We start from the raw sequence: 16,961 nt of genomic DNA, 5'->3' as shown, positions 1-16,961 counted from the left end.
TAGCAGTAAATTAGTCAACAGCATCATGAAAATATCCAACAAATAAGCTGTATATAATGAAGGTATTTAGCAGATTCAAGAGCCTTGCTAGAGTATCAAGCTGAGTTTATTAGGTTATTGTGAGAAACCCCAAACCCCTCAATAACCAGACTTCATATAAGAAAAGAAAGCAGTTTATTGAAGAGAAGTGATTAGTTCACCATGGGGTCCTTGCCAAAACTGAGGGACCCCCAGAAAAGGTTCCCCTTATCAATCGGAGGCTCCAGGCACCTCCCAGGTTTTGATGCATGAGACCGGTTCAAGGACCTGGGCTGATAGTAACCCTAGCAACAGCCTGGTGATTCACGCTTCAAAGCTGGCACAGGAAGAAACTAGTGGCACATCAAAGACATAACAAGTGGGAACATTCCGCTAACAGGACAGTGAGATCAAACAGTGTCATAAAATAAAGTACAACATGCTACAAAGCAGAGACATGGCAAATATCAGGCATGCTTTTGACCGTTATCAGGTTCTCAGCCCTTTGGGTTCAACTCCAGTTTGAAAAACATGGTAGAGGGAATAAAAATGTCCAGATTAGTGCTTAATGGCAGATGCGGCCCCAGTTGTAGAAGAACAGAGTAATTAAAAGGGACCTGTTACTAAAAGAGGAAGTCAACTATTCCAGGTTGTTAATGTATACTTAAATGGTTCCAAGCTATCTAGAACAGGGTTAGTCAACCTGTGGTCTTCCAGATGTTCATGGACTACAATCCCCATGAGCCCCTGCCAGCATTGCTGGCAGGGGCTCATGGGGATTGTAGTCCATGAACATCTGGAAGACCACAGGTTGACTAACCCTGATCTAGAACACTATAATCCAAATCTCAGAAACCACCTACTCTACTGATTTTGACATTTCAATGCCTGCTTCCAGCAGAGCGTATGTAAGGCCCATCCACACAACCCAACTGGCATGTTGAAAATCTGGGTTAAGTAGGGTGAGACTGACTTCACATAGAGTTCACATTTGGTTTATTCCTGACTTGCAAAGCATTCTGGGTAGGCTCTCTTAGCCTGACCACACTTGCATACAGTAAACAGAAATAAAATGGAGATGTTGCAGCTGCATTCCTCCATGCAGCATCTTAGGGACATGTCAAAACTGACAAAAGTGTCCCTTTATGACGGGCAAAAGAAGAAAACGACCTTTGGCTCCAACCCAATGTACTTCTTTATATAACTTTCTTACCCATCCCATCTGGCTGTGACAAGAGAACACTGTGTTTAATTGGTGGTATGCAGGACCAGATGAGATGCTTATTGGGAAACTGACTGAATATATAGGTAAGCCAACTGGACTTCCAGACAGAACATAATGATTGACATAGCCCTGCTTAAGTTCTCAGACTGCTTTTACAAGCTGACTTCAAAGTATTCCTCTCCCTATGAGCCCTGTCCCATTACTAAGGGGAAAGAAATCTTCAGTAGAGTGCTCTCTCTCTCTCTCTCTCTCTCTCTCTCTCTCTCTCTCTCTCTCTCTCTCTCTCTCTCTCTCTCTCTCTCTCTGTTCACATGCCCACCGCTAATCACATTCCACAGGACAACCAGGATATCTGATAGGAGATGTTTAAGGACAAGATGTTTTCTTCTGTGACCTTAAGTGGTCAACACAAATACAATCCCAATATGTGGAAACGGATCAGTATTTTAGGCTCAGTTTGGCTGAACTGCACAGGTTAGAAAGGGACAATCCGGCATTTCCTAGCTGATGTTATATTGTGAGTTTCGGGCTTTGGCGATCTCGTGCAATTCTATTGAATGTCCCTGGATGAAGCTCCATTGGGCCCATTATGCACGGAGGGGAAGGCCCGCATTTGAGGTGGAAGGGCGTCGCCTAAAATCACCGATAGTGCATGGCGCCGGCTGCAACCGCAGATTCGATGTAGGCCGCTGAAAACGCCGCATTAGCTAAATGTGGAAGAAAGTGGAGCTTCCGGGCGACCGGGCCGCAACCAGAAGCAGTGCCAGAGCTGCCGCATGCATAATTGGTTACTCCGGGTTTTGCTGCAGTTGCATCCCAACCCGTGCGTAATCGGTTTGCTTTGCGTCTCCCCCTCCCCCGCGTTTTCCATGTGACCCGAAACCGCTGTTTCGGCGGCCGTGCATAATGGGCCTTGGAGAGTTCCCTCCATCCCTCTGCCATCTGTGGGTGTCACCAGAGGGAGAAAAGGTAGCAGTCAGGCCACACTCGTCAACATTTGCTAGCAACCTGGCAACCCTAGTTCACATTTCATGCTATGCTAGATGTGCAAAGGAGGAACAATGTTTGCAGCCACTCCTCTACTGTAAGAATAAGTAGAGTTGGTTCTTATATGCCACTTTTCTCTATCCGAAGGAGTCTCAAAGTGGCTTAAAGTCACCTTCCCTTTCCTCTCCCCACAACAGACCCCCTGTGAGGGAGGTGAGGCTGAGAGAGCCCCGATATTACTGAAGAAGAGTTGGTTCTTATATGCCACTTTTGTCTACCCGAAGGAGTCTCAAAGTGGCTTACAGTCGCCTTCCCTTTCCTCTCCCCACAACAGACCCCCTGTGAGGTAGGTGAGGCTGAGAGAGCCCCGATATTGCTGAAGAAGAGTTGGTTCTTATATGCCACTTTTCTCTACCCGAAGGAGTCTCAAAGTGGCTTACAGTCACCTTCCCTTTCCTCTCCCCACAACAGACCCCCTGTGAGGGAGGTGAGGCTGAGAGAGCCCCGATATTACTGAAGAAGAGTTGGTTCTTATATGCCACTTTTCTCTACCCAAAGGAGTCTCAAAGTGGCTTACAGTTGCCTTCCCTTTCCTCTCCCCACAACAGACCACCTGTGAGGTGGGTGGGGCTGAGAGAGCCCTGATATTACTGAAGAAGAAGAGTTGGTTCTTATTGGCCGCTTTTGTCACCCAGATGGCTGCATGTGGGGGAGCGCAGAATCAAACCCAGTTTGCCAGATTAGTGGTGTCCGCTGCTTTAATCAGTAGCTAGCTCTCCCATAGCATTCAGTCATCAGGTGTAAATCATAGGTCCTTTGGGATAATTCTTCCTTTGGAGGCCAGCCTTCACCACTGCTCATTCGTTTTGTATTTTATTGCTTACATTCATAACAGTAGGAAGAATGGTAGAAAACATAATATCAAACGAGCAGTGGTACTGGCTGACTGCATAGCGAAAATTCATCATTAAGTTCTGCCCTCCCAACAGGAAACGGATAATTCCCAATAAACTCATTTGTCTCTTGAGAGCACCATAGAGGGAAAACAGGAAGAGACGACTTAAATTGGACAACCATGGAAGGGACAGCAAAGCAGATTCTTTCAATCCGTTCCTTTTTAAACATTTGAGCCGCAAAGTGATGGGCAGCCATCTAACCTGTCCTGTTTCCTCCTCGGGGAGGGATCCTGATTCTGCAACAGATGCGGACTCATCCTGCTTCCAGAAGTTTTCTTGCAAAACTGGGCAGGGAAGCGGAACGGTCTTAGTAGGTTGTGCAGATGAATTTGAACCAATGCCATTGACTGACAATGTACTGTTTGTGATTTTGGTAACACCCACAGGACCAAAAGAAAAAGGAAAAGAAAGAGTTCCAGGTGTCTTCCCTGAAAGGGGTTGTATATTGGCTGTGAAAGACTCCGAGGCTGGTTCCAGCCACTTCAGCCATGGCTTCCAAGGTAGTCTTCCAGTTCTTCGGCCTCACACTGATTTTTGCGCATTGTGTCTCGTTACCGGTAGGTCTAATTTGGTTTCGATCATGGATCGTTCCTTTTGGTTTGTCAGGCACAATGAACGGATGATGGATTATTTATCTCTCCTTAGGTCAGGTGCTCATCTAGGAAAGATGGTAAGGACGCCCCAGAATGATCTTGAGAAGGCCCAAACTCCTGAATTGGGAGCTGAACATTTTCCTTTTCTTATTTGCCTTTGGTTAGATGCTGATCCTGGCGAATTCGGCACCGATATTCTGGCTATCAATACAGGTGTGTTGCCTTTGGGAGCTTTAAAATATGCAGTGCTCTGAGAAGGTGAATGCTGGGGGTGGGGGTGGGGGTGGGGGGTGGGGGGGTGTTCCATGATCTTCCCAAATTTGAATAAGAATGGATGGGTTGATCTGGGAGGGGGGGCAATAATAAGGCTAAAAGAGGTTTTTAAAAAAATTTCTCATCAACTTAATTGTATACAAAGCACAAGATAAAGAGCACTGACTGTATGTTCAGCTAACGAAGACTGCAGTATTTCCAATGACACTCAAAAAACCCCCTAGAGCAGGCTATCTGAACCAGGGGTTCGTGAAACCCGGGGGTTTCTTGACAGCCCTGGGTGGGTTTCCTGAATGGGTGGGAGTTAATTAATTTTAAATATATTTTTAAATTTTGTTATACATTTATCAGGTGATATGACCATATATTGTATCTCACATGAACCCCTGAGATATGGCTGATGATGGGCCTGGAGGGGGTGGGAAGGGGAGGGGCCCCGGGTGGGCATGTAGGCTGCTGTGCTTCCCAACCACATTCTCCATGATTGCCCCACTTCTGGGGTTTCTTGAAGCCTGAGGAATATCTCAGGGGGTTCTTAATGTAAAAACGTTGAGAAAGGCGTTGAGAAACAAGATATATCACACATTACACCATCATGTCACATATGTTACAAAACCAATGTACAAGCAAGAAGAATACTGCCCCAGACATAGTGTCCCATCTATAGTCTTTGAAGGAAGGTTGAGTCCATGCCAATAAGTGTATCTGTCTTACCTATTTGGTTCAATTTGTATGATGTTATAAACCAGGGGTAGTCAAACTGCGGCCCTCCAGATGTCCATGGACTACAATTTCCAGGAGCCCCTGCCAGCGAATGCTGGCAGGGGCTCCTGGGAATTGTAGTCTGTGGACATCTGGAGGGCCGCAGTTTGACTACCCCTGTTATAAACTATTTGTCTATAACTGTGTAATAATTTCCGTTCAGATATGTTCAAAGTGCTGATGCTGAAGTAGAAGGAGGGAGGAAACCCCCTTCTAACCAAGTGCTCCCCACCCCATGATTTATAAATGCAGATTTTGTTACTTACTGAATACTGAAATTCAATAATTGCTGATCATGATCACATTCATTCATTCATTCATTCATTCATTCATTCATTCATTCATTCATTCATTCATTCAGGGATGTCTACATAGCATACAGGCATTTAGCCAAAACAACATAACAATAATGTAAATGCATAAACTAAAGGAACATTTGGCATTGGAGGACAAAAGTAAATATTGAATAGGTAATTTAAAATGTCGAATTAAATACTCATGGAATCTCTGCATATTGAACTAGATAGCAATGCCTGAGTCTTTCTTTATTATCATAGAATCAGACTCATAGAATCATGGAATCATAGAGTTGGAAGGGACCTCCTGGGTCATCTAGTCCAACCCCCTGCACTATGCAGGACACTCACAACCCTATCGCTCATCCACTGTAACCTGCCACTCCTTTGCCTTCACAGAATCCGCCTCTCTGTCAGATGGATATTCAGCCTCTTAAAAATCTCCAAAGATGGAGAACCCACCACCTCCCGAGGAAGCCTGTTCCCCTGAGAAACCGCTCTAACTGTCAGGAACTTCTTCCTGATGTTTAGATGGAATTTCGTTTGAATTAATTTCATCCCATTGGATCTGGTCCGTCCCTCCGGGGCAAGAGAGAACAACTCTGCTTCATCCTCCATATGGCACCTTTTTAAATATTGAAGATAGTAATCAGATCCCCTCTCAGTCGTCTCCTCTCCAGGCTAAACAGGCCAAGCTCCCCCAACCTTTCTTCATATGTCTTGGTCTCCAAACCCCTCACCATCTTTGTTGCCCTCCTCTGGACACGCTCCAGTTTGTCTACATCCCTCTTCAACTGGGGTGCCCAAAACTGAACACAGCAATCCAAGTGAGGCTGAACCACAGCAGAGTATAACGGTACCATTTGTATCAATACGCTACAAAAATGTTGACATACTTCCCCTAAGATAACTGGGAATCTGAAGCGTTAGGACCACCTAAAATCAATCAAATGAATGGAATTGCATAATAATAATAATAATAATAATAATAATAATAATAATAATAATAATAATAATAATAATAATAATAATAACAACAATAACAACAACAATAATAATAATAATAATAATAATAATAATATGATGATGATGATGATGATGATGATGATGATGATGATGATGATGATGATGATGATGATGATGTTTGGAGAATGTCAGTCCAATTTAACTATCGCATAGCAAAGCTAAAATCAAGATTTTAAAGTATTCTAATTGTTGAGACAACAGAACAATGATGGCAGACAACAGCTAGCTAGAAGATTAGGCCTTGCCTCGCCTCCACCTATACCCAATTGTTTCTTTCTTGAATAAAAAACTATGTTATTCTTTAAGCAGCCTGGAGCTGTGCCCTCTCTGCATATTCAAACTCTGCCAACATTAATGGATGAGTGGGATGAGTCTTTTGAACAGACCTCCCCAAACCTGAGAGCCAAAGGCCACATATATATAATATAATTCAAAGAAGGACAACCACTGAGGAAAACAAAATTGAAAACGGTTCAATCTAGAGGCCGTTCTGATTGTGCTTATACACATAAATATATAAAAGAAGAGATAAGAAACGTTTATTTGTATTTATTGTGAAATTGTTTAATATAGCCCGGGATAGGTTCTGTTTTCTGTTACAACATTAATGGAGACAACAAGGGGCTCAAATGTTTCTCAGCTGTTCCCAGTAACATGAGGCATTGTCTACTCATGGTCTCTAATCCCATAAATACTTGATACAATTCCTATAAAATTATTGAGAATACCATGGAAGGTGGGGCAGAGGAATTTCAGCACAACTGTGATCTAACACAGGGGTAGTCAACCTGCAAATGCTGGCAGGGGCTCATGGGAATTGTAGTCCATGGACATCTGGAGGACCGCAGGTTGACTACCCCTGATCTGACGTATACCAGGCAAACCTAGGTGAAAAGAGTTAAGTAAGCTTTATTCCCATGCACCAATTTCCTCCTTCGTCATGAATCCCAAAAACTGCATTCTGCATTAAAAAAAACAAACCTTGGGCAAAGTAATGAATGATCAACTTGCTTAACGTGTCCATCCATCCTTAAAGGCCTCCTTTATTTTTTGCATGGGTATTTGATCGAGATCAAAGAAACCAGCAGGCCTTTGTTCCTGGCGTCCGTGCCCGCAGTCCTACACTTTGCCCAGGGGCTGCTTGGAGGTGGCACCTTTGATCTCAGGACGGTTGGAAAATTAGGAGTTTATGGTCCATTCCTGGGAGGTCCGAGATGTGGATTCATGCTTGGGGTGGGCAGGATTGGTTTAAGGATTCGTGGGGCCCATAGCACAGAGCCAGTTTAAGAATTTGTGGGGCCCTAGCAGAGTACAGTTGTACCAGGAGCAGCCAGACTGGGGGCAGAAGGGGCTCCCTACAGTATAAAGGAGTCTCACGTTGAGATCTCTTAAAGAGGGAAAGGGGGGGGGAGGAGAGAGGCTATGGCCCTGATCCGTGGGGGTGAAGGCACCTTGTGGGGGCCCTAGAATCCTGGAGCCTGTAGGCCGTGCTACATATGGCAACATGGATAGACCATCCCTGGGGGTGGGGGTGAGGGGGAAGCTCCTTCCAAGATTCCAGGGTGGAAAACAATTGCATTGCAGTGTTTCTGCTGTTTAGAAATGGTACCAAAACATGTATTTTTAAAATGTTTCTGTCAGAATAGCTTTATTTCAAGCCAGGCATTGCCCCCCAAATATGGCTGCCTTCACGTCCTTGCAGAGCTTCCGTTCCAGGCACTCCCCGTTTTAGCCCGCCCTCTCTGTACAAGAGCCTCTTGTGGCGCAGAGTGGTAAGGCAGCAGACATGCAGTCTGAAAGCTCTGCCCATGAGGCTGGGAGTTCAATCCCTGCAGCCGGCTCAAGGTTGACTCAGCCTTCCATCCTTCCGAGGTCGGTAAAATGAGTACCCAGCTTGCTGGGGGGCAAACGGTAATGACTGGGGAAGGCACTGGCAAACCACCCCGTATTGAGTCTGCCAAGAAAACGCTAGAGGGCGTCACCCCAAGGGTCAGACATGACTCGGTGCTTGCACAGGGGGTACCTTTACCTTTACCTTTGTCTTCAGACTGAGGGAAGTCGCTTTGTCTTCTCTCAGGTGCTGATCCATTTGCTGTGGGCAGAGGTATTAACTCTGCGAGGCTGCCCCACCTGATTAGAGAGTAGATGAGTACAACAAAACAAAATCAGAGTCCAGCGGCACCTTTAAGACCAAAAGATATTTATTCAAGGCATGAGCTTTCGAGGGCAAGCACTCTTCCTCAGATAAGTGTTTATTTAGGAACACAATCAATAGGAAAGTGGAGAGATGGAGAGAGGGTCCTAACTATATCTCTAGCTGAGAAAGAGGATAAGACTGAGGCCCATTCCGCACAAGGACCAATGTCGCCAATTGGTTCCTGAAAGCGGAAATGGTATTTTAAAAGTGCAATCTCAGCATTACGCATACCTGCCTTTGTAGTGGAATCCAGTAGCGTTTCAATCGTTTCCCACAGGTTTCCGGTCTTGCAAAAATCGCTAGAAAGGAAGCCATTTTTTCTGTGCTTTGTCCCACCCCTGGCCGTCAATCAAATGAACAGCCCATTGGCGGTTGCTATCATGCTCCGGAAAAGCCCCTTTCCCTTTAAGAACAGTTTTTTAAAAAAAAGGAAAAACAGACGTTGCAACGAATATGCCTTGATTCCTCCTAACGTAGAGACCCATCTAGCTGGCATGTGAGCTGGCGAGTCATCGTTACCATGCTCCCCCGAGTGAAAAAAAAATCCCCCCCCCGAATGGGTGCGATTTTCGGCAGAAAATAAAGGGAACTTGCAAACGGGGCTGTGTTGTGCTTGGGGACTTAGGGGAGCTTTAAAGCAGCTCTGTGGAGGGAGTGCAGCCGGAGAAGCCTCGCTGAGTGAATGAAGGCTCGCCGGTTCGTTGCTTTCTGCTCACTCCAAGAAAAAAAAAAGGTGATCGCTTCACTGGAAGTTCGGAGGAGAGAGCCAGGGGGAGGGACTTTGCTGGAACCGCAACAATGGGAATGCACAGGTCTTTTTCGTTGGTGTTGCAGATTGTTTGCAAGAGTGTAGCGCTTTTTTGAGGGTGAATCCACTTTCTGGATTTCCCTTTAAGCGCTACAACGAATGGCTTTTTGCAGGACTGTTTCAGGAGTGTGGCAGATTGTGTGCGACGTCTTGCAGAACTGCAAATTAGTAGCGTTTACAATTTGCCTTTGGCAATATTGAAGTTGTGCGGAATGGACCTGAGTGTGGTACGTCCAAAAAGAAGGAAATTGCATCATTCTGGAGACAGAAAAGAGAGAAGATGCTCCTCCCTCCCTATCCTATCTAAGAGCTCAGGGGTAGTCAAACTGTGGCCCTCCAGATGTCTATGGACTACAAGTCCCACCGGCCAGCGAATGCTGGCAGGGGCTCATGGGAATGGTAGTCCATGGACATCTGGAGGGCTGCAGTTTGACTACTCCTGTATAGTTGCTTGGTGTAGCGGTTAAGAGTGGTGGCTTCTAATCTGGTGAGCTGGCTTTGATTCCCTGCTCCTCCACATTCAGCCAGCTGGGTGACCTTGGGCTACTCACAGCCCTGATAGTGCTGTTCTCACAGAGCTATCACTCAGCCCTACCTACCCCACAAGTTGTCTGGTTCAAGGAGGGTTCTTCTTCTTCTTCTTCTTCTTCTTCTTCTTCTTCTTCTTCTTCTTCTTCTTCTTCTTCTTCCTGCCCCCGCAGGGTCTTCTTCTCTTCTTCTTTGTATCCCAGTCATTGCCTGTTCTAACATTTGTCTCCTACAGAGTGTCAATCTTTACTTTAGCAGCCAACAAAATATGCACTAGGGCTTCATCCCAATGGGGTGATGCTTTCATTTGATTGGTGCTTTCTGTTTAGATTGTTTTAGCGCTGATGTGGTTGTAATGGTGTTACCCGTATCAGATTATCATATTATGCATGCAATGCGAGTGATAAATGTTTGTGTTGGAACCAAGATCTGGGCTTGCTCATGAAATCATGACTTTCCACAAAGCAGGATTTTGATTTTGGATGACTTGATGCCAATTACCCTTCTGGGTTATTAGGAGTTTAAGAATCCCGCTGAATCTGACAGACGAGATTGGATGAACTTCATGGATATCCCGTACCATCATTCCCTCTGTAATTATGAACATACCCACACTCTTTGCAAACAAATATCCTCTCCTTTAGTGACAGGGTATTATAATTGACTGTATTTTTTAGTTTTCTGATTGTTTTTTTTAAAGACGTGTGTTGTCAAAGTATTTTGTGTGTAAACCTTCAAAGAGTCCAAAGTAATTTTAATGATTTAAAAACTCATTTATTTATTTGCATTTTTGATTGAAACCATGTCCTTCTCATTTGCCTTCTCCCCAGACGCTGGGCTGAACCTCTTTGAAGGAGATATTTTACTGCCCGTGAGTCTTTTTGGGAAACTTCATGCATTTTGTTCATCCTTAATGCCTCCCTGTTCATGTGGCGAAGGATAAATGCTCTTGTCTCAATCTCTTCCTGTTCTCGACAGAAAGAACGTGGCGCATTAAGAAACAAGTCTTTCCGATGGAAACTTCCCATCCCCTTCATCCTGGATAACAATCTTGGTAAAACAAAGCTGGTGTCACAGCAGTCCTGTTGAGCTCAGACCTGATCCTTCGTTGTGATTTCAGCATGGAGTTGGGCTCTATGGAGGAGGAAATGTATTACAATTGTAAGGGAGAAAAGGGAGCTGGGAACCAGAAGCTCTGATATTCAGCAGCTCTCAGGAGTTTTGAATGGTTTCACGGCTGGAGCCAACTGGCTTTTGTGGGTTTTCCAGGCTGTGTGGCCATGGTCTCGTGACTGTGGCTGGCATCATCAGAGGTAGCACACAGCAAGATGGGAATCTCTCCATGTCAAAGTGTGGAGTGTGTGAACAGTTGCTGAATATTCAATTTACTCCTTGGTGTGTGTGTGTAATGTATCACATTCCTTTCTTATCTTGGAGGGTGGACTAGAACTAGGGAGCTCCTTTCCTGTGTTTGCTTCGAGTTCACTAGCAAGTCAATGATTTTCCTATGTCTGGGTGGAGTTCATTAGAAAGTCCATTAGTCAAGGCCTTGGTTGTCTTCTCTAATGAACCATTGCATTTTTTTTAGAGTCCCATGGTTTTTTTCCTGGTGTTTTTTAGGGCTGTCCTACCTCTGAAGATGCCACTCACAGTTGCTGGTGGAATGGCATTGACTAAAATTAATGGATCATGGCCGCACCGCCAGGAAAACCCACAACAGCTACTCAGAAGCTTTCTCTGGGTAAATCCCATTGAATTAAATGTAGAGGAGAAGCAATACTTTCCTCCAACTCCCTTTCAATTTAATGAGGCTTGCAAACGAGTGGGAAAACCCTGCTTGTATCAGTGAAATTCCACTTGCCCTTGTCTGAATCCAACCCAACAGATAGCATTTCGGGTGACTGATGAACCTTGGTGCCTCCACCACTGGAATGCCTAAAGCAGGGGTAGTCAAACTGCGGCCCTCCAGATGTCCATGGACTACAATTCCCAGGAGCCCCCTGCCAGCATTCGCTGGCAGGGGGCTCCTGGGAATTGTAGTTCATGGACATCTGGAGGGCCGCAGTTTGACTACCCCTGGCCTAAAGGCTTGGGAGATGGGGGTGAAGCCAGCATATAGCTCAGGCCACAAAAACCTTGCTGAAGGTATCCCTGCGATATAAGAACCACAGAGGTTGAAAAGTCTAAAAACTATTATCATTAATTATTTTAATTATTCCTTTTATTGCACAGTGCTAAAAGTCCATTAAAAACAATGCATTAAAATCTCAGTAGAAAACATACAAAAACGCTATAAGTCATATATGCCCGTATAGCAGAATGACCTATAACATCTGACATGTTCCTATCCAAAAGGTCAATTCTTCAGAGGTCAGTTACAAGCCCACCCATAAATAGCCATACATTTAAAAAAAAAAAAAAACCTTCTTTCAACCTTCCTTTTTCAGTTTTTAGACTTCCAACCTCTTTGGCTCCTAGCTTCTTTTACAGATTGGGTTTGTTGCTTGTCCCTTTTTCTGATCCTGGAGATATACCCATGGGAGGGACACTGGCCTGTTTCTGGACACCTTGTGGATCTCGGAAGCCTTCCTCTGGCCCATGAAGCATCCCTCCAGAGGCTGTTCCAAGCTCGTCCAACAGAAGATGGCTTCTTGGACACCTCAAGGAATGCTTCAAACATGGCTGAACAGAAGGCGGAGATGCAAACAAATGAAAATATTGGCATTCCTTAGTATAAGAGTGAGAGTTGGAGCATGTGGATGAGTAGGTGATAGTGCATGTCCCCACAGGGTGAAAGACTTCCACCTGCTGTTGTCCAAGGCACCCAACCTAGCTGCATGGAAGAGCCATGTCAAGAAAATGCTTGAGGCGTTCCCTTTGCTTGTTCGTGAAGTCCTGTGAGCATACAACAGAGCTTCTCTCATTTTATTATACCCAAATGCTCATGGCTAAACCATGCATCTAAATATGTCCTCCTCTGTAAGCTCTTACAGAACTTGCGGCCTCACGAAGGACTTGTCCCTGCCTCTGCATCCAATAGCGTGTGCAGTGGGGACAAGGGAATATGAAACATCCAGGGTTGCTAAAACGCTCCCTCCAGCTTCCATTTCCTGCCATGGCTCCAAGAGGTCGTGGGAGAGAAATAATTAATGAATGGCCATTGGGCCAACAGCATGATGTCACTTCCGGGAGAAGCCGAATGTCACGGGATGCAAAAAACAATCATGCTAGGAAAATTGGAAGGCAGCAGGAGAAGAGGAAGACCCAGGCTAAGGTGGAGGGACTCCATTACAGAAGCCACGGCCCTGTTTGCCACACCCAAGAATAGCTGCTGAGACTAGGACATTTTAGAGACCATTAATTCATGGAGTCACCATAAGTTGGAAGCTACTTGACAGCACTTAACATGTGCATGCCCTACCTCATGCCTCTCTCATACAGTTGTAGCTCTGGTTTGGGAAGCACTTGGAGATTTGTGGTGAGGGAAGGCTGAGGCTTGGGGAGGGAGTTCAGTGGCGCATAATGCCTTCCAAAATGGCAATTTTCTCCAGGTGTATTGATCTCTATCACTGGGAGAACAGTTGTCTTCCCAGGTGATCTCCTGCCACCTCTGGGAGACTGGCAACCTTGCTCTCTAAGAATTGCAGGAAACTCTTAGGTAAAAAACCAATGATTCCCAGGGGGGGACTGAGATCCTCTTAGCCAACTGGGAATAGTTTGTGTGTAATTTCTGCTCAGGTATCCCCTCCCCTGGAACCAAGTCTTCGGCCTCATGGAGCTATGGTCCGTCTTCAGCAACATAAAGCTTGAGGGTGAATGCTAAAAGCCATTGTCATGAATTCTGTTTCAGAGCTCAACGCCAAAGGGGTCATCCTTAAAACATTTGAAGGATTCAGCTTAAAGTCGTGTGTGCAATTTAAACCGTATGAAGGAGAGAGCTCATTTATACGATTTGTGAAGAATGAAGGGTGAGTAAGAGACCCGAAAGATCCAGCTCAGAGCATGAGGATGCCTTTTCACGCAATGGATGGGTGGGGGGCATGTTGCATTCAGTAGAGGATTTCTATGGACCACAGTGTGAGGCAGCAGTTTCAGCCGCTTCCCGTCTTATGCTGTTCCTGGGAGAAGAGTTACTGGAGGAGGGGGAGGATTTTGGTCTGTCTCCTCAGGGCCGAGAAAAGCAGGGTATAAATTCTTCTTCTAATATTCTGGTTATTGTATCAAGAATAGCATGAGTTGAGGTGGCTTCTTGTTCTTGTTTTTTATGACCTTTGGTGGGAGGTCTTTCCCCAGACCTGGGCATCTTCTTTTTCTCCTCCTTCTCCTTCTTCTTCTAGTCTATCAGCTATCGTATCAAGAATAGCATGAGTTGAGAGAGTTTTGCCACCTTCTGTCATTCTTCTGCCTTCTGTTTTGAATATTTTGTTGTTGTTGTTCTTCATGACCATATGTCACAACCCACGGACTTCAGGAGTTCAAGCCCCTGTCATTCGTGGAGGTCTACCTACCATTCCCCCGCCTCCCCCCTTGAGGTTTGCTACAGGTGTGTCTTTCAGCAGCTTGGGGCAGCTCTCTCTGTGTCTCTCTCTGCCTCCCTCACAGCAGGATCGTTAGGAGGGAATGAGGGCTCATATTCGGTCTGGCAGGGCTCTGTGTGTTTCTCTCTGTCTCTGGTGTGTCTGAGAGGAATGTGGCTAGTGTCCAGGGAGGGAGGGAGGGCACTGTATGGGCAGGGCCACCCTTATTGGCCCTATTCCAACCCAGGCAGCCGGACACGTTCCACCCCCCAGGCTGTTTCACAAATATATAGAGGAACCATGAATAAGGATTAGAAGAGAAGAAGAAGAGCTGGTTTCTTGGTTGCCCAGCTGGCTGCGTGGGGAGGAGGAGAGGGGAATCAAACCCTGTTCTCTCGAAGCCCCATTCTTTGTGTTTCTGTGTCCCAGGTGCTGGTCCACGATGGGAGATACAAAGACAGGACAAAACCTTTCTGTCGGGATAGGGTGTGATAACAAAGGCATTGTGTTACATGAAATCTTGCATTCTCTGGGATTCTATCATGAGCAGGCCAGGACAGACCGAGACGATTACATAAAAATCTGGTGGGATCACATTGTTCCAGGTGGGTTCTCAGTCTCATTAAATGATTTGGAATGTAGGAATGGCAACCAGTCTGCCATTTTTCTTGAAGACAGATCAAGTGCTTGATGATTCACTTTTGACATCTCTGGAATCTTCTGAAGAATAATTTGATCATTTTATTTTTTTTCCCCTTTGGAAAGACATTTATTTGATATTGAAGACAGGAATTTAAAAAAAAATCCGCTCCACAATGGCTTCTAAGGCCTGATTCATACATATTTAAATTTTTTAAATTTTATTTCTTTAATAAAAAGGACAAGAGGGGGAAAAAAACCTTGAAACAGAGCAAATAAATAAGATTTCCAACAAGAAAGAAAGAGAGTATTTGAAAGGCTGTCACTTAGAGGAGGGCAGGAAGTTGCTCCCATTGGCAGGAGAGGAGAGGAGTGACAATAATGGGTTTAAATGTACAGTAGAAAGATATCAGTTGGATATTAGGAATCAACAAGATTAGTTCAGCAACGGAATGGACTGCCTACAGAAGTGGTCAGCTCCCCGCACTGACAGCCTTCAAGCAACGACTAGACCAGGGGTAGTCAAACTGCGGCCCTCCAGATGTCCATGGACTACAATTCCCATGAGCCCCTGCCAGCATTCGCTGGCAGGGTCTCATGGGAATTGTAGTCCATGGACATCTGGAGGACCGCAGTTTGACTACCCCTCGACTAGATAAATGTTTTTCAGGGATACCTTAGAGCAGCCTTTGACTGGCAGGTGGCGACATTTCCAGCAACGACACGACTCCGATTTTCTTGGCAAATAACTTGGCCACAGCCTTTATTAACAACAACCCCCCCCAACATGGGGTTGGCCTTATGCAGGTGAAGGGAGCCTGAATCCCCGGCAGCCGTCCGGCTGCCCACTTTTTATCCGCGGCGCTCCAGCTCCACACCTCACTCCCAGCCGGGAGGATGGGACGCCTTTCGCCGCGGAATCCAAGGAAGCGGCCACGAGAGACCCAAAGGGCGTCCGCCTCCACTGGGTCCCCCTGCCGCTTGGCCCCGGGCCCCTGGCCTCCCAGCCGGGTAGGCCGCGCCCGGGTACTGCCGGTCTCTTTAATGAGACCCCTACCTCAGGGAGTCCCGCATGCAGGCGGGCTCCCTGCCAACAGGCTCCCTGCCTAGCATAACCGCCACTGAACAGGTGTAAACCCTGTTCTCGCCAACCCTATGCCAGAACCCGCAACAACCCAACCCGGAGGTCTTCCAACCAAAGTTCACTGCCGTGCTCAGTCAGATGAACTCCGTCCCTCCGATACAGAAAAGGGGCCCGGAACGTGATCCCAGGATTCGATACGACGCTCCCACCCAGGGCACGTACGGCCTTCGCAGCTACTTTGTTGGCCTTGTGCTTGGCCCAGTTTACTCGGTCATGTCGAACTGCTGCACGCCAGGACAGCCGGTCCAGCATTTCAAACCACAGCAACACGGCCTCAGGAAGGCGCTGTCGTAGGACGGTGAGGTCTGCCGCAATATTGGCGCTGAGCTCCCTCCCGGTCATCGCTGGCAGATCGTTCTCGCCCAGGTGTATCACCAAGATGTCAGGCGCTCGGCCACGATGAACCTCGTCAGCCACCACCTCCAGCAAAGACCTCCACCGCATCCCACGTCTGGTCCACCAGGTGATCCGACAGCGATCCTCCAGCCCCAAGTCCGGTCCCCTCGCAGATGACGCCGCCAGCCGGCCGGCCCAATACGGTATGCTGTGGTCCACGATGGCGACCGACGCTACCGAGGAAACACCTAAAAAACACAAAGGTTAGTCTAACTGCCAAGGGCGTATGTACCTCTCGAACGCCCGGGATTGCCACCTCCCCAACCGCTTGATGTCCACTTCGGACCGCCCTGCCAAGTAGGCCTGGGTGGCAGCCCCGATCCTGAACGAATGGGACCCGAATGCGGACGCCTGGAATCCAGCGGCGGACAGGCAGGCCTTAAGGACCGCGATAAACTGAAATCGAGACAAACAAGTCCCGTTCTGGTGCAAAAACAACACCCCGGGAAGGGGAGGCCTGAGCCGCATGTACTGGGCCATCCAATATCTCGGGCAATCGGGCGAACCCCGTGACGCCTGGAGTAGTACCACGCTGCCCCTCCCCTTCTGATCAGCCTTGGACCGCCGCAAGAGGCACTCTACGCCCCTCTCGTCAA

The 16,961-nt window shown here is 46.7% G+C and overlaps 1 protein-coding gene across 1 annotated transcript in view; it reads left to right on the top strand.

The window, feature by feature from the left end:
* Positions 1–3,495: 3,495 nt before the first annotated feature.
* MEP1A (meprin A subunit alpha) overlaps positions 3,496–16,961 on the top strand; it is a 35,262-nt gene continuing 21,796 nt past the window's right edge. Inside the window, exons 1-7 of the mRNA XM_077317420.1 lie at positions 3,496–3,743; positions 3,832–3,856; positions 3,945–3,992; positions 10,500–10,540; positions 10,648–10,723; positions 13,520–13,637; positions 14,616–14,791. Coding sequence (XP_077173535.1) covers positions 3,675–3,743; positions 3,832–3,856; positions 3,945–3,992; positions 10,500–10,540; positions 10,648–10,723; positions 13,520–13,637; positions 14,616–14,791 — 553 coding nt within the window. The 5' untranslated portion in view covers positions 3,496–3,674. The remainder of the gene's footprint in view (positions 3,744–3,831; positions 3,857–3,944; positions 3,993–10,499; positions 10,541–10,647; positions 10,724–13,519; positions 13,638–14,615; positions 14,792–16,961) is intronic.

This window comes from Paroedura picta, chromosome 1, assembly GCF_049243985.1.
Source record: "Paroedura picta isolate Pp20150507F chromosome 1, Ppicta_v3.0, whole genome shotgun sequence".
NCBI classification, from domain to species: Eukaryota; Metazoa; Chordata; class Lepidosauria; order Squamata; family Gekkonidae; genus Paroedura; species Paroedura picta.
The sequence above is the reverse complement of the archived record's forward strand: the minus strand, read 5'-3'. Positions and strand labels throughout refer to the sequence as shown.